Source organism: Orycteropus afer, unplaced genomic scaffold (genome assembly GCF_000298275.1).
Source record: "Orycteropus afer afer isolate SDZICR_OR568_19922 unplaced genomic scaffold, OryAfe1.0 scaffold00107, whole genome shotgun sequence".
Lineage (NCBI taxonomy): Eukaryota > Metazoa > Chordata > Mammalia > Tubulidentata > Orycteropodidae > Orycteropus > Orycteropus afer.
Genome location: NW_006921694.1, coordinates 6,540,228 through 6,566,721, shown reverse-complemented (window position 1 = coordinate 6,566,721; position 26,494 = coordinate 6,540,228). Strand labels below are relative to the sequence as shown.

Genomic DNA, 26,494 nt, shown 5'->3' with positions numbered 1-26,494 from the left:
ATTGTGGGGCTGGCGCGGGATCGGTCAGTGTTTCGTTCTGCTGTGCATGGGGTCGCTATGAGTCGGAAACGACTCAACGGCACTTAACAACAACAACATTAGAAACATATCAAAGACCCAAAGAAAAACATTCAAAGATTGAAAAGCAAATACTGGCTAAATGAATGAGTGGATTTCAATTTAACAGAGAAAAAGAAAGTGGAAAAAGAAACAAAAGGAAATTTTAGAACGGAAGACTGCAATAGAATGAAATATAAACCTCAGTGAGTAGGCTTAAGAGTAGATTGCCAATGGCAAAAGGACGAACAGGAAGAACAATAAAAATTATCCAATCTGAAGAATGTAGAGGAAAAAGAGTGAAGAACAAGGAACAAGAGTCTCAAGGACAACTGGGAAGATAATAAACAATCTAACATATATGCAGAAAGAGAATAGAAATTAGGACAGAAAGAAATATTTGAAGAAATAAGAGTAAAATAATACCTCAAATTTGACTAAAATATTCATACACATATTTAAGAAGCTCAATAAGCACCAAAAAGGAAACGATAGATACAAAGAAAACAACATAGAAGTATAGCACAATTGCTGTTGTTGTTAGGGGCCGTTGAGTCGTCTTTAACTCACAGTGACCCTATGCAAAGCAGAACGAAACATTGCCCAGTCCTGTGCCAGCCTCACGATCCTTGCTGTATCTGAGCCCATTTGTGGTGGTTATGTTTGTCAAGTGTCAACTTGGCCGGGCCTGGTTGAGTGGCTGGGCAGCTGGTGGTAGTTATTCCCCATGATGAGACTGGCAATCAACTCAATGATGGGATCTACCACAAGCAGCTGAGTAGCTGCTTTGGATATGTGGTCTGCTTTCCATATATAAAGCAGCAGCTTTGGGAATGGTCTCTAGTCTATGGCATGCTTGGACCCTGCATGTAGCTGTGTTGTTGTTCAGCAGCCTGCCATGCTCTGCCAACCTTGGGACTTAAATGGACTTAAGTTAATGGCCTGTCATGTGGTTTGGTAACATCAGGACTGTGCCTTTTTATTTATCAACCTTGGGGCTTCTCAGCCTCAGCCTCAGCAGCCAGCAGCTAAGTGAAGAAACACCTCTAGCTTCAGTGGGCTGGGAGCAGGAGGCAGAGCTGGACCCAAGGCTGAGGGGCTTTCACCCAACCCCTAGAGCCTGACACTTTGAACTTGGACTTAAAGCCTCCAAACTGTAAGATAATAAACTCCTGTTTGTTAAGGCCATCCCATTTGTGGTATATTCTTGTCAGAGCGGCACTAGGTAACCAGAACACCATTATGGCAGCTACTGTGTCAATCTATCTCGTTGAGGGCATTCCCTTTTTTAGTTGATCCTCTACTTTTCCGAGCATGATATCCTTCTCCAGGGAACGGTTCCTTCTGACAACATGACCAAAGTAGGTGAGACGAAGTCTGGCCATTCTCGCTTCCAAGAAGCATTCCGGCTGCACTTCTTCCAGGACAGATGTTAGTTCTTTTAGCAGACCATGGCACTCTTAGCATTTTTCTCCAACACCACAACTCAAAAGCATCAACTCTTCTTTGGTCTTCTTTATCCACTGTCCAGCTCTCACATGCATAAGAGGTGATTGAAAATACCATGGCTTGGGTTAGGCGCACCTTAGTCTTCAAAGAGACATCTTTGCTCTTCATCACTTGAAAGGTCTTTTGCATCAGATTTTCCCAATGCAAATGTCGTCTGATATCTTGATGGCTGCCTCCACTGGTGTTGATTGTAGAACCAAGTAATACGGAGTCCTTGACAACTTCAATCTTTCCTCCATCCATCATGAAGCTGTTTATTGGACCAGTTGTGAAGATTTTTGTTTTCTTAATATTTAGGTGTAATCCATACTGCGCTGGTAGAATAGTTCCTAAGGCACTTGACTGCTAACCAGAAGGCTGGTGGTTCAAACCCACCAGCCACTCCTCGGAAGGAAGGTGGCCAATCTACTTCCGTAGGGATACCACCTCGGAAATCCAAGGAGAGGTCGCTTTGAGTCTGGTCTGACTCGACAGCAAACAACAATCCACACTGCGGACTGTAGTCTTAACCTTCATCAGTAAGTGCTTCAAGTCATCCTCACTTTCAGCAAGCAACGTTGTGTCATCTGCATATCACAGGTTGCTAATGAGTCTACCTCCAATCCTGATGCCATGCTCCTCTTCATATAATCCAGCTTCTTGGATTATATGCTCAGCATACAAACTGATTAAGTATGGTGAAAGGATACAACCCTGATGCACTCCCTTCCCGATTTTAAACCATGCAGTATGCCTCTGTTCTGTCTGAACAAAAGCCTCCTGATCTATGTACAGGTTCGTCCTGAGTACAATCAACTGTTCTGGAATTCTCATTCTTCTCAATGTTATCCATAATTTGTTATGAGCCACACAATCAAATGCTTTTGCATAGTCAATAAAACATAAGTAAACATCTTTCTGGAATTCTTTGCTTTCAGCCAAGATCCATCTGACATCAGCAATGATATCCCTCATTCCACATCCTCTTTTGAATCCAGCTTGCATTTCTGGAAGTTCCTTGTCAATATGTTGCTGCAACCGTTTTTAGTTATCTTCAGCAAAATTTTACTTATATGTGATATTAATAATATTGCTCAGTAAATTCCACATTCTGTGAGACAACCTTTCATTGGAAAGGGTACAAATATGGATCTCTTCCAGTCAGTTGGCCAGGTAGCTGTTTTCCAAATCTCTTGGCATAACCGAGCGATTGCCTCCAGCGGGGCATCTGTTTGTTGAAATGTCTCAATGGGTATTGTGTCAATTCCTGGAGCCTTGTTCTTTGTCAATTCCTTCAGTGCAGCTTCGACTTCTTCCTTTAGTACCATTGGTTCTTGGTCATATGCCACCTCCTGAAGTGGATGAACATCTACCAATTCTTTTTTGGTACAGTGACTGTTTATTCCTTTCATCTTTTTAAAATGTTTCTTGTATCACTCAATATTTTGCCCATAGAATCTCTCAATATTGTAACTTGAGGCCTAAATTTTTTCCAAAGTTCTTTCAGCTTGAGAAATGCCGAGCATGTTCTTCCCTTCTGGTTTGCTAACTCCAGGTTCTTTGCACAGTTCGCTATAATAATTGGCTTTGTCTTCTTGAGCTGCCCTTTGAAATCTTCTGTTCAGCTCTTCTATCTTGTCGTCATTTGCTTTAGCTACTCTCCATTCAAAGGGAAGTTTCAAAGTCTCTTCTGACATCCATTTTGGTCTTTTCTTTCTTTCTTGTCTTTTTAATGACCTCTTGCTTTCTTCATGGATGATATTCTTGATGTCATCCCACAATTCCTCTGGTTTTCGGTCACTGGTATTCAATGTACCAAATCTGTTCTTTAGATGGTCTCTGAATTCAGGAGGGATATTATCAAGGTCATATTTTGGCTCTCATAGACTCCTTTTAATTGTCTTCAACTTGAACTTGAACTTGCATATGAGCAGTTGATGGTCTGTTCCACAGTCAGCTCCTGGCCTTGTTTTGGCTGAAGATACTGAATTTCTCCACTGCATCTTGCCACGGATATAGTCAATGTGATTCCTGTGTGTTCCATCTGATGAAGTCCACATGTATACCATCGTCTATGTTGTTGAAAAATGGTATCTGCAATGAATAAGTCATTGGTCTTGCAAAATTCTATCATGTGATCTCCAGTGTTATTTCTATCACCAAGACCTTATTTTCCAACTACTGGTAACAATTCTTTGTTTCCAACTTTTGCATTCCACTCACCAGTGATAATCAACACATCTTGATTGCATGTTTGCAATTTCAATTCCAGACTGCAGAAGCTGGCAGAAATCTTCAATTTCCTCATCTTTGGCTTTGGTGATTGGTGCACAGATTTGATTAACAGTAGTATTGACTGCTCTTTGTTGTAGGTGGATGGCTATTATCCTGACTAATGACAGCACTGTATTTCAGGACAGACCTCTGAACAGTCTTTGTGACAATGAGTGCCATACTATTCCTCTTCAATTTATTCCCGGAAGAGTAGATCATACAGTTTGTCTGATTCAAAATGGCCAAAAGCAGTACATTTCAGCTCACTAATCCTCAACGGCACATAACAACAACACAACAACAATCCCTAGGATATTGATCTTTATACGTTCCATTTCATTTTTGACAACTTCCAATTTTCCCAGATACACACTTAAGACATTCCATGTTCTGATCATTAAATAATCAGAACACCATAACTGAACTGGTGAAAACCAAAGATGAAGAGGATACCTTGAAAACAGGCTAAGAAAAAGGGCATGATAAACAGAACAAAACAAATATGGCTGATTTTTATTACAGAAAGTGGAGACCAGCAGACAATTAAATGATATCTTTAAAATGCTACGAGAGAAAAAAACAACTTTCAAATCAGAGTTCTAGTAAAAGTATACTTCAAAAGTCAGAAAGAAACAATTACAGTTTCAGATAAACGAAGGAAAGTCACAAAACTTATACTAAGAAAAATGTTAATGGATGTTCTTCAAGCTGAAGGAAAATGATACCAGAAGAACACCTTAATCTATTAGAAGAAAAGAAATGTATTTCCATCATTTCCTTAAATGACTGGTTAAAGCAAAAATTGTAACACTGCAAGCCAACATAAAAGTCATGGTAGTATAAAGGGATGGGAGGTACGTAAACGGAGTCATAACTATGTATAAGGTATACATGCCTTATACATATGTATAATATGTAATATATCTCAAAATAATAATACATAATATTATAGTATATAATAATATGTAATACCTTGTAATATGTAACAACCTTGAATAAGGTTATTACATCTGTGTGAAGTGTGAAGTTAAAGGTATAAAATGGGAAATTGGAAGTGTGAGGTGGGACATGAGAAGTGACAAAGGTTAAGGTAAGGAATGAAATGGTACAATATTGATCCTAAGTAGATCCAATAAATTAAGAATGCATATCGTTAGCCCTAGAGCAACATGTTAAAAAAAAATTGCATAGCAGTGCTTACAAAAATACCTTGTGGGGAGAGGGCATGGCTGACAAACACAGAAGGCACATATTATCTGCATAAATATACAGTATACAAATATTATAAAAAGTGATAAGGTTAAGGAAATAGAAAAAAATTAAGCTGAATAACAAAAATAGTTTAGTCTAAAATAAGGTATAAAAGGTACAGCAATGAAAGAAAGCAGAGAGAATATTTGAAAAAATGGCAGAAAACTTCCCAAATGTAATGAAAAACATTAATCTACATATCCAAGAAGCTCCAAGAACTCCTAGTATGGCAAAGTCAAAGAGATCCACACTAGCTACATCATATTCAACCTACCAAGAGCCAAAGAGAGAATCATGAAACCAGCAACAAAGAAGAAACTTATTACGTACAAGAGATCCTGAATAAAATTAACAGCTCACTTCTTAACACATGACAGTGAAATGACATATTCAATGTGCTGAAATAAAAAGACTGTTGACCAGGACTTCTATACCCAGCAAAAAGTATCCTTCAAAAAATGAAGGTAATATATGACTATGAGGCCAGAAGAACTAGATGCTGCCCAGCTACCACTGTCAACCGAAAGTGGTTGACTATCAACCTATCCACGATCTATGTAGGAGATCCTGGATAGAGTGGGAGAACAATGTGAAACAAAATTCAAAATCAGAAAAAAAAAAAAAGGACTAGGTTTGCTGGCCTGATAAAGCCTGGTGGAATCTCTCAGACTATGGCTCCTAGCTGCCCTTCAGGTCTGGAATTGAACCCACTCCTGTGGCCTCCAGCCAAACAAGACAGGCATATGAGTGGAACATTTACATCAGGTAGATACACTCCTTAAAGAGATCAATCATGGGAGAAAAGAAGGGCTGTGTATGCACAGGGAGACAGCTTGGGGAGGCAGGAGTGCATGGGAGCGAAGGACACAGGGAAGAGGTGGCTCTGGGGAGAAAGTGGGAGGAGAACTGTTGCACTGTGGGAGATTATAGTCAATGTTATGAGACAAAGTATATGTGAACTGCTGTATGGAAGATAAATTTGCTCTGTAAACTTTCACCCAAATTACATTAAAAAAAAAACAAGGCAAAATTAAGAAATTCCCAGATAAAGAAAAACTAAGAATTCACTGGTAGCAAACCTGCCCTACAGAAAATACTAAAGTAAGCCTTCACGCTGAAATAAAAGGACACTAGACTCTGGTAGTGTAGTGCCTAAGGCACTTGACTGCTAACCAGAAGGCTGGCAGTTCAAACCCACCATCCACTCCTCGGAAAGAAGGTTGGGCAATCTACTTCTGTAGTGATACCGCCTTGGAAACCCAAGGAGGGGTCACTATGAGTCCGGTCCGATTTGATGGCATATAACAACAAGAAAAAAGACTAACTCAAATCCACATGAAGAAACAAAGAAAACCAGTAAGGTAATTAATTACACCTAAATATATAAGACAACATTAATGTACTTTTGTTTGTAACTCTTTTCTTTCCTCCTATCTGATTTAAAAGACAACTGCATAATGCAGTAATGATCAGTCTGTGTAGATGGATACATAAAGCATAAAGATGTTATTTGTATGGTAACAACAATCAAATAATGGGGAGAGGGAATGAAGCTATACAGGAGCAAAAAAATTTTTTACTACTGAAATTAAATTGGCATTCATCAGAAGTATATTGTTATGTTAATTGTAATCTTCATGGTACCCACTAAGAAAATAACTTTAAAAAAATGGAAACGACAAGTGAATTCAAATAGTGAATTAGAAATTATCTATTTAACACAAACAACGCCAGTAAAGGAAGAACACTGTTGCCCTCAAATTGATTCAAACTCATGGTGACCCTGCCCAAGGAGAACTGTACTCCACAGGGTTTTCAATGGTTTTTTTGGTAGTAGATCATCACCAGGCCTTTCTTCTGTGCCTGTAGGTCAACTTGAACCTCCCACCTTTTAGCAGCCAAGTACTTTAACCATGTGCACCACCCAGAGATTCCCAACGAGGACTAGAGGAACAAATTATGACTAAATTTAGAGACATCTACCTGATTCGCATAAATTACGTAGTTCAACAATACCACATTTGAACAGCATGTACGTCAACGGGAAATTTTATTATGGTGGTAGTATGCAGTGTAGTAAATTACATGGTATGGCTTTTCCAGCCATAGGCTTTGTAACTCCCACCAGATTACTGGGTGGGATTATGCAATTTAAAGTCCTGATTGTTAAAGTTATCCACCTGGAGTATTTCTGTTAAAGCAGCAGGAAATAATCCTCTGGGAAGTTCACTCTCAGGTGTGTAGAATTCTGATGTTGGGATTGGTTAGTTTTGCCACTCTGCCAGGCTTAAAATGAGCCCTCCTACAGCCAGAAAGGAAGCTCTCACTGCTGACTGAGAGAGATGTGCTGCTGAGACAGACACCCAAAGCTGAGAGAAACACACACTGCTGAGAAAGAAATGAGCTGTTAAGAGAGATGCCCAGCTGAGAGACAGTGGCAGTGGAACTAAGAGGAACAAGACAGAGTGGCAGGCTTACCTGGCCCACAGAAGCAGAGGCTGAGAGGCCAAGGGCCAGAGAGGTCTTTCTAAGGGCACAGCAGAGGGGAGACTGTCCTGACCGAAGAAGTGTATCCTGAGTGCATTCCTGAATTTGAAGAATTGTAGCCTGTTGATTTCATAATAAACCCCATAATCTGTAAGTTGTGTGTGGCCACTGCAGCGAATTACTGAACCCAGCAGAGAGGTGGTGGGTGCCGTGGGAGGGATTTTTGGTGTCAAGGCTGCTAAGAGGGCTGGAGGGTGGCAGCATGTCTAGCCTCATAAGAACAGGCGTTGGGCTGCTGATGTTGAGGAGTCTGTCCTCTTCTTGTAGAGTTAGAGGAGGTGAGAAGATGCCGCCTCCCTGCCCCTTTAGCATAGAATAAATGAGCACACTGCTTAGATAAATAAGTTAGCAAAATCTTCTTAAGTTGAACATTTACTTAACCATTGGCCCAGGAATTTCACTCCTGAATAGATGCTCTAAAAAACTTCTTGGACGTGTGCCCTATTCTATACATATTTAAGGTTACTAGCACCACTGTTCATAATAGCAAAAAACAAGAAACAATCCAGATGCTCATGATCAAGAGACAGATAAACTGTCATACATTCACAAATAAAACATTTAATAGCATTGATCAACTCGATGGCAACCAACAACAAAATAGCACTGAAAATGAAGAAATTACAGTTGCAGACAAAACATACTTACATCTCAGAAATACAATCTTGTGTGAAAATAGTAAGTTTCATATGACTATATGAAGAATGATACCACTTTTATAAATATCTTAAATAAGCATAAATAAACAACACATTTTTTTAATTTGTGATTTGGATGAAAATTTACAGAGCAAATTCATCTTCCATACAACAGTTCACACACATTTTGTTTCATGACATTGACTGAAATCCCCATAATGGAACAACTCTCTTCCCACTTCCTTCCTGTGGTAACCTTTTCCCTGTGTCCTTCTTTCCTATGCATTCCTGCCCTCTGAGCTATCTCCCTGTGTAAATACTGCCCTTCTGATCTCCCATGGTTGGGAAGATGGTACAGGACCAGGCAGTGTTTCTGTTACAGAGTTGCTATGAGTGACAGCAGTAACAACAACAATGTGCTTCCTTCTTTCCCTCCTCAGGAATTAACTATTATTCTGAATACTGTGTTTCTCATTCTCTTGCTTAATTTCTTTTTATTCTGTATATATGTGTGCCAGAACAATGTATTATTATAACAAATGTGAGTGACAACCACAATACCACTAAGGAAAAAAAAGACACAGAGAGGTGGACAGGAGGTACGGACAACAAAGATAAACACTTTTACACGTTTTATAACTCACATATACTCTTTCAAGTCCCAAATATATTTTTAAAAGGTATCATAAAAATAACTTCACATTAAAACAATGTTAAACATGAAACTCATACCTTCAACTATGCTGGACTTAGCAAGAAATCCTGAAGATGTTTTCAGAGCTCCATTGAATACCACAAAACTTGCACCTGTCACTGATTAAAAAATACAACAACTACTTATGTTTTAATCTACCATTTTATATATATTAAATGTGCATGGCACATTTTAAGTACTCTATAACGTCATGTCCATATTACTTACATTTGATCTAGCTAACCAAAAAACAAAGGAAATAAAATTAAGATAAAATATTGCAAAGTAGTAAGTTAATGTTTGTACCTAATAATTATACTATTTGGAATGTTTGAGCTTTTGTCAGTAAGAGTATGGGAAATCAAACATCCGTTACCGGTGAGAATGTAAATCAGGACAATCTCTGTGAAGGACTATTTGATGATACCTAGTACAACTACAAATAACACATATCCATTGATGCAGCAATTCCACTTCTAGGAATTTATCCTCTGGAGAGGTTCAAATGTGTACAAGGTTATACATTGTAACATTTTTATAAATACCCAAGAAATGGTAATAAATATGTCTATAAATAAAGGGCAGTCAAATGATATACACATATAAAATGGAAAACTATGTGGAATGAACAAGCTCTTCACATACTGTTGTTGTTATATGTCATTGAGTCAATTTGAACTCCGTCCCTATATGACAGAGTAGAATGGCCCCATAGGGTTTCTAGGTTGTAATCTTTACAGGAGCAGATTGCCAGGTCTTTTCTCTTGCGAAACCACTTGTGGGTTCAAACTGCTGCTCTTTCAGTTAGCAGCTGAACACTTAACCCTTGTGCCACCAGGGCTCCTTCCTAAACTTTATATTCTAATGCAGAATAATTTCCAAGATGTATAAACTAAAAAAGAAAAAAAAAAAAAGCAAGGTACAGAATAGAACAAATGTTATGGCTTTGTTTAAAATAGTAAAAAAGAAAAAGAAATAGTATGTGTGCGTGTTATTGACACGAATATACAAACAAGCAAAAACGTCCCTGAAAGACTATGAAGAAACTGGTAACATCAAGAATGTACTAGGCCTGAGCATATCAAAATAAATAGAGTCTTCGAAGTCTGATGTACACCAAGAGAGTATCACAAATACAAGGAATGGTTTAATTTGCTTATTTGGATAATGGAAATTTTAAAGCATACATTACCTTATCACTGTCAATTCAGCAAATAAATAACACATATATACATATAGACTTTTTTTCCCCATTGAAAGGAATTATATTAATTGGGGTGGTCTTATGAATTAGCAGTAGGAATCATAATTCTCACCTTTCCTAGGATGGCCAGTTGCACTGTTGGCCTGTGTTTGATAAACTCCATCATTCTGTACACAGACTAAATGAGAATCTGCTTCTGTACTAAAGCTTGCTCCAATGCTAATGACATGCTCATTAGAAGAATTTATTACTTTCATTACCTGGGAGGGAAAACATTTACTTAGAAACAATACATTTTATGCCTTTATTGGTTACAGTAATTCAGAAAGTCACATTCCTGATCAGCCTCATAATTATCAAATTTTGGTCTGAATAACTCTCTGCAATGTGACATATACAAATGTTTTAAAATAAAACAGAAAAAACAAATTCCTTATTAAGAAACTATTTCTAAAATTTTAAAAATGTTTTCTTTTCCCATTACATATTAAATAGTCTGATATAAAAATGAAAAAAAAAATCTAAATCTGACACAATTTTAAGGAAATCTAATGCTTAACAACTGTCTTCAAAATTCAGAAAAGCAATTATACTTACATCACTGTATTTCTTCCGAGGTATTTTTATGCAGCTTTTGCCCATTTCCATATGAATCAATAGTTGATCTATATTATGCAAGGTGTACTGGTAATTTCGAAGGTCCTACATAAAATAATAGCATTTCCATAAACTTTAAACTACTACCCGTGAGCATTTACCAATTTGTTAAACTTTTTTTTTTTTTAAGAGCACCCATCAGTTTAAGGTTTCTGCTACATAACCATCAAAACTCCATTCCATAAAGCCAGTACCAGCTTAAGAAAACCAACTGATCTTTCTAGCTACTATACTTCAGTTATAAAGACTATCATTCTCAGGAAGAATTCTGTGGTATTTGGGAGTGAACACCTCTTTATGGTTAAAGATCTTTCAAAATAGAAAAGGTCTTCAAATGAACATGTGAAAATGAAAGTGAGTCTACCAAAATCCTTTACTATGTGTCTTAGTTATCTAGCTGTTATAACAGAAATACAAGTGGATGGCTTTAACAGACATAAATTCATTCTCTCACAGGTTGCTGTTGCTGTTGTTAGGTGCTGCTGAGCCTGTTCTGACTCATACTGATCCCATGTATGAATGAAACACTGCCCAGTCCTGTGCCATCCTCACAATCATTGCTATGTTTGGGCCCATTGTTGCAGCCACTGGGTCAGTCCATCTCCGTAAGGGTCTTCCTCTTTTCTGCTGACCCTCTACCAAGCATGACGTCCTTCTCCAGAGACTGGTGCTTCCTGATAACATGACCAAAGTATGCAAAACAGTCTTGCTATACTTGCTTCTAAGGAGCCTTCTGGCCATACTACTTCCGAGACAGATTTGTTTGTTCTGGAAGACCATGGGATGTATATTCAATATTCTTTGTCAACATCATAATTCAAAGGCATCAATTCTTGTCTGGTTTTCCTTATTCAATGAACAGCTTCTGCATTCATATGAGGTGACTGAAAATACCATGGCTTGGGTCAGGAACACCTTAGTCCTCAAAGTGACATATTTCCTCTTTAACATTATACTATTAAGGACTTAGGAGGGTAGAAGTCCAAATTCAGAGCCCTAACTCTAAGTAAAGGCTTTCTCTCTATGTCAGCTCTAGGGCAAGCAAGGTCCTTGTTTCCTTTCATCTGTAGGCCTGGTGTCCCTAACAGCTCTCCACATGTCTTCATATCAGTGTTCTCCTGGGTCCAGGATTGGAACTCTGCTCCTGGCTCTTTTTACTACCACCCAGAAGGTCTCTCTCTGCTCTCTTCTTTCTCTTTTTATCTCTTGTAAGATAAACAGTGATGCAGGCCACACTCCAGGGAAACTCCCCCTATATTTGATCAGGAATATGACCTGAGTAAGGGAGCTCTGGTAGCATAGTGGTTAAGACACTTGCCTGCTCACCAGAAGGCTGGCGGTTCAAACCCACCAGCCACTCCTCGGAAGGAAGGTTGGGCAATCCTACTTCCGTAGTGATACTGCCTTGGAAACCCAAGGAGGGGTCGCTATGAGTCAGGGCTGACTCGACGGCACATAACAACAACAACAACAACAACAACAACAACGGTAGTAAATTTCACCCTAATCACCTTACAGCTGATTGGCTGATGACATCATGAGGGATGGTTACATCATTATACAACTGCCAAACCACTAAGAATCAAGGCCCAGCCAAGCTGACTCATTTTTGGGAGTCACGATTCAAGACATGATATTCCACCCTGGAGCCCCTAAAAATTCATGTCCTTGCTACAAGTAAACTACTTTCACCCTGTCATGTCATCCCAAAAATCTTAAATCAACTCTAAGTCTAAACTGCCTGTGAAATGTAGAATACAAATTATCTGCTTTCAAAGTACAATGGTGGAATAGGCAGAAGGTAGACATTTCCATTACAAATGGAAAAAATGCAAGAAAAGAATAATAGGTGCCAAGAAAGTAAAAAACCCAGCAGAACAATTTAGCTCTCAAGGATTGAAAATAATCCTCTGTTCTCTGAGACCATCTAGGCAGTGGTCATGCCCTCTAGACTCTGGGTGTTAGCCATGCCCTAGAGTGGAAGCCCCTTGGCCCCGGGCTTCATCTCCACCTTCCAGGCTCACAGGGATGGCAATTCTGTTCCCTAGGCTTTGGGAAGCCCCACTCTCCACCTAAGTGGCAATCTCACTCCTTTGGCCTTGGCAAATCCTATTCTTCTTTCCCTTGGGCATGACAGCCTTGGCCCCTCAGTTTTCGGTAGCAGCTCCAGCCCCATCCCCCTGGCACTCATGAACAGCAGCCCTACACTCCAGAATTAAATTCATAAGATCTGATTCTCTCAAACCTAGGAGGTTGCAACCCTACCCTTTTGAGAACCCAGAGATCATAAACCCAGCAGGGAAGGGGCCCTCAGAGGTTGTGGCTCTATCCTAAGACCAAGGTAGCTGCTTCTAGTGCTCCTTGTCTCATCAGCTTCTACTTCTGCTTCCTGGTCCCTTGGTCTCTCGGGCCAGCCCTACCTATATACTGCTAAGGCAAGTGTTAGCTACAAAGTTCTGGTAAGTGCCTGACAGCAGTCCATTCACCTATTACCCTCAGCCCAAAGGCACTCAGCTCTCTAACTCCATGGGTTGTTAAGCCTAGCTCTGTTGACAAGTGCCCCAAAGCACCCCTCCTCCACCAGGAAGCCATTGATGGCACTCAACTCTCTCACTCTGTGGGTTGGCTCCAAAGCTATCTCACACTGGTCTCCATGTTCTGCTTCCAACATTTCTCTGCTGCTGCTTCTTGTCTGTGCTGTCTCTACTGTTACAGCTCTCCTCACTTCCTTCAGAACCTTCGCTAGAATTGCCTTTGACATGCAAAACTCCACCAGCAGTTTCTTGGAGGCAATCTAGTCTTTTACTATTAGGTACCTTAAATGCTTCCAGATTCTACTCATTACTAAATTTTATAACTGCTTCCACATTTTAGGTATCTGTTAGAGCAGCACCCCATTTTTCTGGCACCCCATTTGTCTTAGTCATCTACTGCTGCTATAACAGAAATACAAGTGGATGTCTTTGACAAACAGAAATTTATTTTGTCACAGCTTAGGAGACTAGAAGTCCAAATTTAGGGTCCTGGCTCTAGGGAAAAGCTTTCTCTCTCTGTCAGCTCTCATGTGAGGTCCTTGTCTCTTTGTGCTTCTGCTCCTGGGCGATCTTCATGTGTCCTGGCACCTCTCTCCCCTCATCCCTGCTCTGCTCTGCTCAATTGTTCACTGTCTTTTAAACCTCAAAGGAGACTGACTCAAGATATTGTTGTTGTTGTTGTTGTTTGCCGTCGAGTCGGCCCCGACTCATAGCGACCCCTCCTTGGGTTTCCGAGGCAGTATCACTACGGAAGTAGGATTGCCCAACCTTCTCAAGATATACCCTACACTAATTCTGCCTCATTAACATAACAAAGATAACTCATTTCCAAACGGGATTATAACTGCAAGCACAGGGGTTAGGATTTCTAACACGTATATTTTGGGGTCATAACACTAGCATTAACAGGTAAATACAAAATATAGAAATGAGAGGTGTAAGGAAATCTCAGACATAATCTAATCCAACCCATCATATTACAAATGAAAAAATTATGGCCATAGTTTGCTCAAACTCACAAAACTGACTTTATTAACACTTTTACTAAAATTCCAATAACGGTGTAGTAGTATCACATTATCTAAATATTTAAGATCTTCAGCAGAATGAACCAAAAGGCAACTAAGAGTCAGGCACACATAAACTGTTGTGTTGTTAGCTGCCAACAAGCTGGCCCTCAACTCATGATAACCTCATGCAAAATGGGGTTGGACTGTTGTGACTCATACATAGGGTTTTCACTGGCTGATTTTGAGAAGCAGATCACTATCCTTAATCTGGAAGCTCTGCTGAAATCAGTTCAGCATCATAGCAACACGTAAGCCTCTGCTAACAGACAGACAGTGGCTACACTTGAGATGCACTGGCCAGGAAATGAACCCAGACCACCACAGAATGTAAGAATTCTATCTCTGAACCACCACAGTACTCTTACATATAAATAAGGAGCTATAATATTCTGAAAATTTGTCAAAAAGAGAACCCATTTATGTTAAATGAACTAGGATTTTACTATAAATGAACTTTCAACATACCAAACATGCCAGCCAGATTAAAATAGGAAAATATGACTGTGTGAAATTTGCTATATAAACTTAAGTTAGAGTATAAAAATATTTAACAAAATATTTCAATTACTTACAACAAGTAAGTTCATAATAGTGTGTCCTATTTCTCCAAAAAGAGGTTTTCGGCCTCTGATACTTGTTAGAGGAGCAGGATACTCTATACATAAGAAAGGAAATCTGGTTACTGACAACAATAACCAAAAAGAGTGTTGAATTTAGTACCTTTAATTCCCATTTTTCAAAGAAACAAATAATCCAAAGAACTCTTATGAAATACCAATCCTCCATTGTATACACTGAGACCCTATACTGGGACTGAGGCTAAATATCACCTAATCAGTTCTTGGGGAAATGAAAGATGACACTGGCCTTCACTGTGCATCTACTATTTGCTATATTGAGCTGAGAACTTTGTACACGTTATCTTATTTAGCCATTTACCTGGACCTCACCAGATGGAATAAACAGGAATCAAGTCAACTATATCTGTACAAAGAGATGATCAATATCATCAGTCAAAACAAGGCAAGGGGCCGAATGTGGAAGGGACCATCAACTGCTCATATGCAAGTTTAAGATGAAGCTAAAGAAAATTGAAACAAGTCCATGAGAGCCAAAATACTATATTCCACTTGAAATTAGAGACCATCTGAAGAACAGATTTGACACACTGAGCACCAATGACTGAAGACCAGATGAGTTGTAGGTTGACATCAAGAACATCCAAAAACCACACTCCTTGAATTTCCGAGGCAGTATCACTATGGAAGTAGATTGTCCAATCTTCCTCCCAAGGAGTGGCTGGTGGGTTTGAACCGCCAGCTTTCTGGTTAGCCGTCAAATGCCTTAGGCACTATGCCACCAGAGCTCCTTGAAGAAAGCGAAAGGTTATTAAAAAGACAGAAAAGGAAGAAAAGACCAAAATGGGTATCAGGGAGACTCTGAGACTTGCTTTTAAATAGAGAATAGCTAAAGCAAATGGAAGAATTGATTAAAAAAAAAAAAAAAAAGACTCTGAACAAAAGATTTCAAAGAAAGGGTAGCTCAAAAGACAATGTAAGATGTTATAATGAAATGTGTAAACCTGGATTTAGAAAATCAAAAGGGAAGAAGACGTTTGGCATTTCTCAAGCTCAAGAACTGAAGAAAAAATTCAAGCCTTGAGCTGGAATACTGAAGGGTTCTATAGGCAAAATACTGAACGATATAGGAAGCATCAAAAGAAAAAGGAAGGAGTACAGAGTTGCTCTTTGGATTCAAATAAAAAATAATTGGTCAAAGTTCAACCATTTCAGGAGGTAGCAAATGATCAAGAACCAATGGTATTAAAGGAAGAAGTCCAAGCTGCACTGAAGGAATTGAAGAAAACATAAAATGGATGAAACAATCAATGCTTGAACAAAAAGATGCAATGCTAGAAGGGAAGCAAGGCTGTTTCTATGATGATAAAAAGCAGACACATTTAAAACAGTTCTTGGTTTAGTTCATAATCAAATTAACTTTCTAATACCTATTATAAGAACTCTGATGGCACAGTGGTTAAGCGATTTGGTTGTTAATCAAAAGGCTGGCAGTCTGAACCTACCAGCTACTCCACAGGAGAAAGATGAGACAATATGCTTCCATAGATTTACAGCCTTGGAAACCCTACGGGGCAGTTCTACTCTGTCTTCTCGGTCACTATAAGTTGGAACTCACCTGATGGCAGTGGGTTTGATTTTGATTTTAACCTACTATACTTTCTTAACTTTCTAAGAAAATACTAAAAACCTGATTATCTATTTAAAGACTGAGACAGAGTAACACACAGCCTTGCTATACTAGGATATTCTGGGTACTTGTATACTTCAGATATTTTGTAATTCTAAAAAAGAGATTAAATTATTCAGAGGACAAAGGGTCTAGAAAAAAATATTAAGAAATTAGTTAAAGGACATTAAAATGATACAAGAAATGTTTAAGGTAAATGATGATTTCATCTATTCCTTATGTGAATGAAATGGCAGCATCCTTTGCAACTTGATAGAGGTAGTTTTATATTGAACATTATCCTCAACAGGTTATGGAGTTTACTGACATACTGTCAGAGTTACAAAGGGATTCCAAATTATCTACTCCAACATTTAAAGATATGCAAACAAATGGTCTTAACACAAAAGTTAATTCCCGTTTGAAAATTACTAATTTGAGAGTTATTTTCAGTCCTTAGTCTTGGGACTCTAACTTTTACCATTAGCTTTTCCATATTTACATTACCTCTATAATACAAACATACATGTTTCAAGTTCACTACTGAGGCATGTGCATCAATAATGTCAAAGTACTAGTCTATCTAGAATTCAGCAGAACATAAAAGAGTTCAGAAAATAGTTAAGGTAGGTTAACTTCTATGTATAACTGGCGATTTGCCCTCCTCACCATGAGAGCTATCACAGCTTCGTAATTCCAACCCCTGTGATATTTTGGAAGTCCTTCATATTGCTCCATAATTTCCCTATGTTCTGCTTAAAGAAAACAGACTTACTAGAAGTAATATTGGCCAAAATACTAGACAAATTTGCAGATGATTTCAGAGAAGCTAATGTATTACTCTAACCTTCCATAAAATAGCCTTCACTTATTAATATCAGAGACAAATATTAGACTGAATGCATCCAACATCTGACTCAGAATAGAATTTTTAAGCTTTTTGAGTCACACAGTACAGAATGTGAAAGTTGAATTTTCTTACTTTATATAAACTTAATACTATCACATATTTAAATACTCTAAATGCTAAGGATCCTCCTGAAATCACAGTTCACTAAAATTTGCCATATTGAGATATTTAAACAAATTTCTCTTTCACTGAATTTGTCCATTTTGCAATAGTAATGTTCACTTTTATAATTTCCCTACATTTAACTTTCCTCCAGGAAAATACCTATTGAATTTTAGTAGATCTAAATACCTAAAATTTCATTAGATGTGATTACTTTTCAATGAAATAAATGTATTATTTCCTGAAAAAAAAGTCAGGGATAAAGAAATGGTAGGAATTGACAAAAGTTTAATACTAGAAATAATTTTGACTTAGAAATAACGATATACATAAACCTGGACCATTATCTTAAAATAGTTTTAGTATCTCTGCTTCTGTAAGGGTAGATATATAAATACACACACACTCATATATACACATATATAAACAGTACAGTCTTTATCACTTTTGGGTGATAAAAAATAAGAATAAGGAACCTCAAGCTTAGAAAAGATGAGAACTCCCCTTTTTAAGTATTTCCTTCCCCAAAAAATAGTTAACTATTGATTATAATCAGGAACTAAAAAGAACTGGCGCTCTGGTAGCATAGTGCCTAAGGCACTTGACTGCTAACCAGAAGGCTGGAGGTTCAAAGCCACCAGCCACTCCTTGGAAGGAAGGTTGGGCAATCTACTTCCATACTGATACCGCCTCGGAAACCCAAGGAGGGGTCGCTAGGAGTCGGGTCAGACTCGATGGCACATAACAACAATGGCAACAAAAAGAACTGGCACTGATAATCCAAAAATCTTTTATCTTTGGCTTTATGATGCAGACAAAGTGCGTGGCAATACTCTGCCTTTTTAATATGTTGTTGCTAGGTGCCGATGAGTTGGCTCTGACTCATAGAGACTCTATGCACAACAGAATGAAACATTGCCTGGTCCTGTGCCAGCCTCATAATCCTTACTACTGTTGAGCCCACTGTTGCAGCCACTGTGTCAATCCATCTCTTTGAAGGTCTTCCCCTCTTTTGCTAATCCTCTACTTTACCATGCATGAAATCCTTCTCCAGGCAATAGTTTCTTCTGACAACAAGACCAAAGCAGGTGAGATGAAGTCTGGCCATTCTTGCTTCCAAGGAGCATTCAAGGTGCGCGTCTTCCAGGATAGATGTTTGTTCTTCTGGCAGTCCATGGTATGTCCAGTATTCTTTGCCAGCACCACGATTCAAAGGCATTAACTCTTCTTCGGTCTTCCTTATTCACTGTCTAGCTTTCACAGGCATATGAGGTGACTGAAAATATCATGGCTTGGCTTAGGTGCACCTTGATCTTCAAAGTAACATCTTTGCTCCTTAACATTTTAAAGAGGTCTCTTGCAGCAGATTTGCCCAGAGCAATACTACCTCTGATTTCCTGACTGCTGCTTCCATGGGTGTTGAATGGAGATCCAAATAAAATGAGATCTCTGACAATATCAATCTTTTCTCTTTTTTAATAGGTAGGCAACATAAAAATTGAGGTCCCTATACTACATGCTTTTAAGAAATCTTGTAGCAAAAACTTAAACTGTCAGTTTTCTGTTTTATTGTGAAATTAAAAAAAAAAAAAACCTGAGATAAGTTAATATAATAATATCTGAACATCTACAAGGTTTATGATATACTAAGGTGGTCTAGACTAATATGATCGTAGAAGGAGGTTGGTTTGGAATTTTGAAAACACACAGTAACAAAAGCAGTCCTAAGGCATTTGACTGCTAACCAGAAGGCTGGCAGTTCAAACCCACCAGCCACTCCTCAGAAGAAAGGGTCATTATGAGCCGGATCTGACTTGACTGCAGTAGGTTTTTTATTAACCCATTCAGAAATTGATTTTAATGAATTGCCTAAAATTCTTATTTTATATTCAGTATACTGAACCTATGTAATTTAGTTTATCATTCTAAAACTTACCTTTATATTCTGCACCCAATCTCAACATTAAACGCATAGGAAAAACCTTTGCCCAGGGAATCTCTAGCTTCTGGATAAGAATTCCACAAAGAAAAGGATTACTTGGTAATGGGAGATCATCAAGTTTCTGAAAAGTAGGTGTAATAAACAGGAATCCTCCATGATCTTTGCTACTGAGAAAACTCTCAGTAAAGGTAATATTGTCCAAGTTTTCTATATATTTTCCTAGAAATAAAATAAGTAATAATATTTTAAGTAGTTATATTTTAAAGAGGCATTCTCAGTTTGAATATCCCAATAGTCAAATTCCATAACAATATTCTTATTCCATAAGTAAAAGCAATGTAGAATTTTTTTCTTATTTCCACTCTTGAAGAAGCACCTATTGAAAACCTTATGGCACAAAGATCAGTTATTCTTGAAGACTGGGGATTATAAACAAAAACTGAAAATGTTTCTAGCCATAGGTATTTTAAAATTTTTCATCTGCTTGGCCAACTGAAAAATTAGACCATGTCCTCAGTTTATACAGATAGGTAAAATATACACAGACGCACTAAAAAATATAATAAGGCAAATATATTTCCATCTTAAAATCAAAATAAGTCTGTGTAATGATACTAATTATTTAAAATGCTACATTTAAGAAAACTTGAAAATGATGAATGATTCTTTAAGAAATCAGCAATCTCATCACAAAATAATCTTTCATATAGTTAGCACAGCCAAAAGCATACTTTTACTAATTTATCCTTTCCCTAGTCTGAACAGTTCAAAATAAAATACTATACCTTTTAGAGCATCCTTATATATGGTGATAAATAGCTTGAAGACATCTTTAGGAATAGTATCTTCATTTGGCAAACATAACAAGAGAATAATAATTTCTGCCTGTCCCAAGCCATGTAATCCATTGGTTGAGAAGTACCAATATTTGTCTGAAGAATCTTAAGTGATAAAAGCATACAACTATAAATGTCAATTTATATTAACTAAAAAACAATTGTCCCTTGCATGAAACAAAACTTTTAAAATTCCTTTTTTCCAGAGTTCTACACACAAAGGCTTTAAGTTGAACTATATAAGACTAATGTGAAAAAGATAAAGCATAAAGATTATCTTAAGGGGTAATTAATAAATAACACTTAAAATAATACACTAAAACATGGTAGGTAAGAATTAGGTTCATCTCAAGAGAATGAAAAGCTGAGAGATGCTAAAATGCATTAATGAGGATTATGTGTTTCCTTACTTTTAATTAGGTCATATGGCACTTACTTTAAAACTGTCTTATTACTGCTAAACCAGAATTCCTATTTACACAATTACCAAATTTCAATTTATTTAGAAGCTACAAGAGATCAGTCAACTGTGTCATGCACACCAAAATACAATTCAGCTATAAGCCCATGACTTTAACCTAGGACTGACTGAGAGGTGGCAGTAAAAATCCAAAAGCTCGTATTTCAAGTTCCACTGAATATAAACTTTCAACATTTATTTGTAGCTTTATCCACCTGAAAAAACAGTATTTGAAGTTGCTTATTTTCACTGTTGTCTGTCAAAATCTAATGGAAAGATGTAATTAATTCAGAAATCCTGTTTACCAATTAGGCAAAAAAAGATGAATTGTTACTTACAAAATACTAACTTGACATTCACAAGTAGATTAGCATTTAGGACAAAGGTAACAGGACGAAACCCTTCGCCTTCAAGAAGCAAAACGATCTGCTCATGAGATGGATGTTCTTCTACTACAGGCACTAAATAGTGAAAATAATATACTAATTATGATAATATAGGACATATGATGAAAAACATGTTAAATATGCTTACAATGAGAAAACAAACTTATAAATCCAGCAGTCCCTGATCAAATTTAAAAAAACAAAAGCAAACAACAAGTTTCATAAAATCAATCAACACACTGGAAAACTGCTATATACTTATTTTTACTTTTCTATCTACCTAAAAATACCAGTCCTGTAATACACATAAAACAAAAAAAAAAACAAACACGTTGCTGTCAAGTCCCTACAGGACAGAGTAGAATTGTCCCACAGCATTTCCAAGGCTGTAAATCTTTACAGAAGCAGAATGTCACATTTTTCTCATGTGAAATAGCTGGTAGGTTTGAACCAGCAACCTTTCAGTTAGCAGCTGAGTGCTTAATCACTATGCCACCAGGATTCCTATGTAACATAAATCTTGATAATTTGATAAATCCAGTTAAACTGATCAGTGTATTTACATAATTTTACTACCTTCAAAGTCTTAAAACAACATTTTTGTAAAGTAGACTTCTGTTTGCCACTCACTCCCAGTATAATTTCTGAAATTTACACTCTGTGAAAGTAGTCTAGAACCAAGTTATCTATGCTGCTTGTTGCCATATGCTGTATTGTAGAGACAGGTAGCAAAAATGTATCTTGACAATCAATAAGAAAATACATATGGCAAGCAAAGAACAGGGCTGAAGATATTTTTTGCCGCTATAGCTACTGACAGAACAGAGACCCTAAACCTCATTTTCCTACACGTAATTGTGCAGAAAACATAACCATTTCACATTGCAGATGCACCATAATGCCTAGGATGGCAAAGCCCATCCTAGGGAACCACTCTGAGGTGGGAACTAACCATAGAATCTCAAGCTTGAAAAGAACTTTAGAGATTATGTAGGTTCTCTTTTTTTACTGAAGAAACTGAGGCTCAATAAGATTAACAACATGTTTCAAGTCATATGCAATCAGTAGCACAATGAGTAACTAAAATTCTTGGCTCTCAATCCTATCCTCTTTTCTTTAGGTATCATACTGGTTTGAAAAAATGACAGAAGTCAAAACTCTAATACAACAGAAATGTTTTTCAGAGCTAAAAATCTATGTGCTTCTCTATTACACTGGATTTTGAGGCTCAGATGTGATAAATGGATTGTATGCAATTCAACTCAAAAGCCAATTTTTTTTTTTATGCTTGAACAATCAAGAGTTTATTCTCTTACAGTTTGGAGGCTTTAAGTTGGAATTCAAAGTGCCAGGCTCTAGGGGTTGGGTGAAAGCCCCTCAACCTTGGGCTTCAGCTCTGCCTCCTGCTCCCAGCCCAATGGAGCTAGAGGTCAAAAGCCAAATTTTTGGAAGAATATTTTATATAAGACTTTTTATAAACCAAAATGATCATCCATAGTACATATTACAACAAAACTAAGTTTTTTTAAAAAATGCATTTCATATAAAACCAATAAAACGAGCATATTCTTAAAAATATATATACATATATGTATATACATACACGTATCTATACACACACACACACACACACACACAATTTCTTTTTAAAATTTAAATAGGTGCTATCCTACCTGATTCTTTTTCTTCAGAGGCAGCCAAAAGTGGGGGCAAGCTATAGTCATCATTAGGTAGAAGACTAATCTTATTGGAAACATACTTGCCAATACCACACAGTAGTTTATAATCTGAAATACTAGCAACAGATAAATTATTGTTCACTAAGACACCACCAGTAGGACTAGATGGTTGTTCGATTTCTGCAAAAACATTATCCTCTAGTGTAAAAGAACCAGAAGTAGGTAACTCTTCAGTTCCAGGGTTCACAGGCAGTTTTCCCACAGATGGATCCTGAGAAATAGGATTTTGAATAATCTCATTTCTCGTAATATCGATTTCATTTGCTTTTTCCACTGTAGTAGAATGGGCATAATCCACTGTGTTTACCATCTATAAAATACAGAATTAAAAAAAAAAGTTCATTCTGTTCAACTGTGAAATCTTGATCTATACAGACACATATATCTTATTAATAAAAGTAAATAAAAAATAAAATAGCGTCAGAAATTCTTATGTCCAGGTTCCCACCCAAGATATAGCACCATGTTGCTTCTTTAACTTCAGAAGCATAAGGCATTTTAGTTTTACTGTTATAACATGCTTGAGGAGGTATTAATGACTTTAATTTTACACACTAGAAACATGAGGCAAAGAAAACTTTAGAATCTCGTACCATATCACACAATGGCAAGCAAGTTAAGTTCAAGCCATACTTATGACAGCCAAAAAATCTTGGGCAGGCAAGGTGAAAGAGGTATAGTTAGGAAGCAGAGTAGTAAATATATTTCACAGTAGTAGCCACCTGGAATAAACTACACATCAAGTCAGCTTCCATAACATACCTTTCTCTTTAGACTGGCCAAACTTGAATCAACATTAAATGAGAAACATTTATGAACTCAAGTAATACCTACTAACCTGTTCAGAACTTTTATTTTGTTAAAATATCAAATCCTCAATCAAGGTGGGCCCTAGCTAAGAAACTTATCTTCCTTAACCATGGCTCCCTGTAAAATCTAGATCATGAACTCTTACTGATGAACAATGTACATATATGTGGTATGTGAATTACAATAGAGCAGGTAGGTTTCCAGCTAATCTAATGTTGTGTACCTAAGATCAATCAAGTGACTAACACAGAGTGAAGAAAAACCCCAGAAAACCCAAACCAATGTCATTGAGTCAATTCTAACTCATAGCAACCCATTAAATGACAGAGAAGAACTGACTTGTAATGCTTCTAAGGCTGTAAATATTTTTTTTTTTTTTTTTTTTAGGATTTGGGTGAAGATTTACAGAGTAAATTCACTTTTCATACAGCAGTTCACATATACTTTGTCTCATGTCATTGACCAAAATTTACAATGCAGCAGCTCCCCTCCCACTTCCTCCCCATAGTTACCTCCTCCCAGTGTCCATCCCTTCATACTCTTCTGCACCCTGAGCTATCTCCCTGTGCATAAGCAGCCCTTCCTTCTCCCATGATTGTTCTCTCCGGGGCGTGTGTCTACTTGAGGTAAATGTTTAACTCACATGCCTGTACTTTGTTTGGGTGGAAACCACAGTTGTGGGTTCAATTCCAGACCAGAAGGGCAGCTAGGGGCCATAGTCTCAGTGGTTACACCAGGCTAAGGCTGTAAATCTTTATGAAAGCAGTTTGCCTCATCTTTCTCCCACAGAGCAGCTGGTGGGTTCAAACCACCAGTCTTTCCATTAGCAGCCTAATGTGTCAACCACCGCACCACCAGAGTGCCTAACAGAAAGTGATGGCTCAGTAAATATTTAACAAATGAAAGCCTTCCTAATTCATGTATTAATACTTGCCCTAAGAGTATTTTGGCACTTTACAAAGAGAGTTCTGAACAGACTGTGATTCTATAATTAGTTAAATACAAACATAAAATACCATCAGATAATTTCCTGAATGTATGAAAATCACTAAACAAATAGTCTAAATTAAATGACTAAATCTCAGTTTATTTCCCTGCACTAATGATTCTCAAAATGTGATCTGGAAATCTTTGGGGTCCTTGAAACCCTTCCAGAGAGTCACTGAGTACTCCAGATTTTCTTCATACAATTTAATGAAAAAAAAAAAAAAAAAGTCACAAGACTGAATGCAGAAGCTGATGCTTCTACATTTAATGCTCAAGCATTAAAAGAAAAAAGTGTTAAGTATGCTAATATCAAACTATCACACAAGGAATTATCCATAAAATAAAATTATATTAAATTAATGGGCCATTCTTCAGATTTCTTACCAAAGGCTTATCAGGTAAGAGAGGACTAAAATCTTCAGAACATCTTTTACTTCCAGATGATAATTTTGTTGTATCTGCAACTTCACCATTGGGCAATATACCATCTGCAAACCATACTCTCTTCTGTTCTTTGGAACACAATCCTAGAATCAGTTGAAAAAGTGAAACATTTTAATTTGGCACTACTGCAATCATTTAATACCAAATGGGTCCGGAAATGTTTTCAAAACTTTTTTCAATGTCATACTCTTGAGAGTTTTTGGTCCAGTTTTATACCTCTCTTTGATGTACACTGTTCATACAAACGTACCCAAAAACCAAACCCAACCCACTGTAATCCTGCTTCATGGTGACCCTGTAGGACAGAGTAGAAGTGTTCTATAGGGTTTCCAAGGCATGAATCTTTACAGAAGCAGACTGCCACATCTTTCTCCCATGGAACAGCTGGTGGGTTCGACTTGCCAAGCTTTCAGTTAGCAGCCAAGCATTTAAACAATGAGTCACCAAGGCTCCTTTCAAACAAATACAGTGAACAGAAAATCAACAGGTTGCTGTGAATGAATTGTTCTACATGTTACTGTACAGAGGGGGCTATCAACTACAACCTGGAAGATAAACTTCCTCTCCCACCCCACAAAGTTGCTATTTAGTGGTGAGCCTCAACTTTTAGGGCTGCAAAGGCCTAAAGATAGATTTTTGTCTTTCATCTACCCTGCTGGAAGGTCTTTTTCTAATTCACACAAAGGCAGTATATTAGACCAGGGATGGTCCTGAAAATGAGGTACTCAGAAAAAGAGTAGACAGGAGAGGGTATACTTTAAAGATACCAGAGGCAGATTTAAAGCCTGCATTATTTAGGCTAAGCTTTCAAGTGTGGAGTGTAGCTCAACAGATTTAGGGACTAAGGCATAGGGGTAAAAAGGGCAGTAGACTGAGAATGGCAGAGAAGCAAAATAAAACATATACAAATGGAAAGAGACATTAAAATAAAACAGGATCATAAAAAAAGACCAGGTTTGCTGGTCTGACAGAGCCTGGTGAGATTCCTGAGACAATGGCCCCTAGCCACCCTACATGTCTAGAATTGAACTCACTCCTGTGGCTTCCAGCCAAACATTTGTTATCAGGCAGATACACTCCTTGGAGTAATCAATCATGGGAGAACAGAAGGGCAGTGTTTGTACAGGGAGACAGCTAAAGAGGGAAAGACACAGGGAAGAGGTAATGAGGAAGTGGGAAGAGAGCTGTTACATTGTGGGGAATTGCAATCAATGTCA

The 26,494-nt window shown here is 37.6% G+C and overlaps 1 protein-coding gene across 1 annotated transcript in view; it reads right to left on the bottom strand.

The window, feature by feature from the left end:
* Positions 1-26,494, bottom strand: part of ZFYVE16 (zinc finger FYVE-type containing 16) — a 48,729-nt gene that overhangs the window by 13,396 nt on the left and 8,839 nt on the right. The window contains exons 5-13 of the mRNA XM_007943464.2: positions 25,218-25,360; positions 22,971-23,346; positions 21,250-21,372; positions 20,401-20,556; positions 19,610-19,834; positions 14,987-15,069; positions 10,751-10,855; positions 10,266-10,413; positions 8,988-9,068 (exon numbers count right to left, since the gene is read on the bottom strand). Of these exons, the coding sequence (XP_007941655.1) occupies positions 8,988-9,068; positions 10,266-10,413; positions 10,751-10,855; positions 14,987-15,069; positions 19,610-19,834; positions 20,401-20,556; positions 21,250-21,372; positions 22,971-23,346; positions 25,218-25,360 (1,440 nt within the window). The remainder of the gene's footprint in view (positions 1-8,987; positions 9,069-10,265; positions 10,414-10,750; positions 10,856-14,986; positions 15,070-19,609; positions 19,835-20,400; positions 20,557-21,249; positions 21,373-22,970; positions 23,347-25,217; positions 25,361-26,494) is intronic.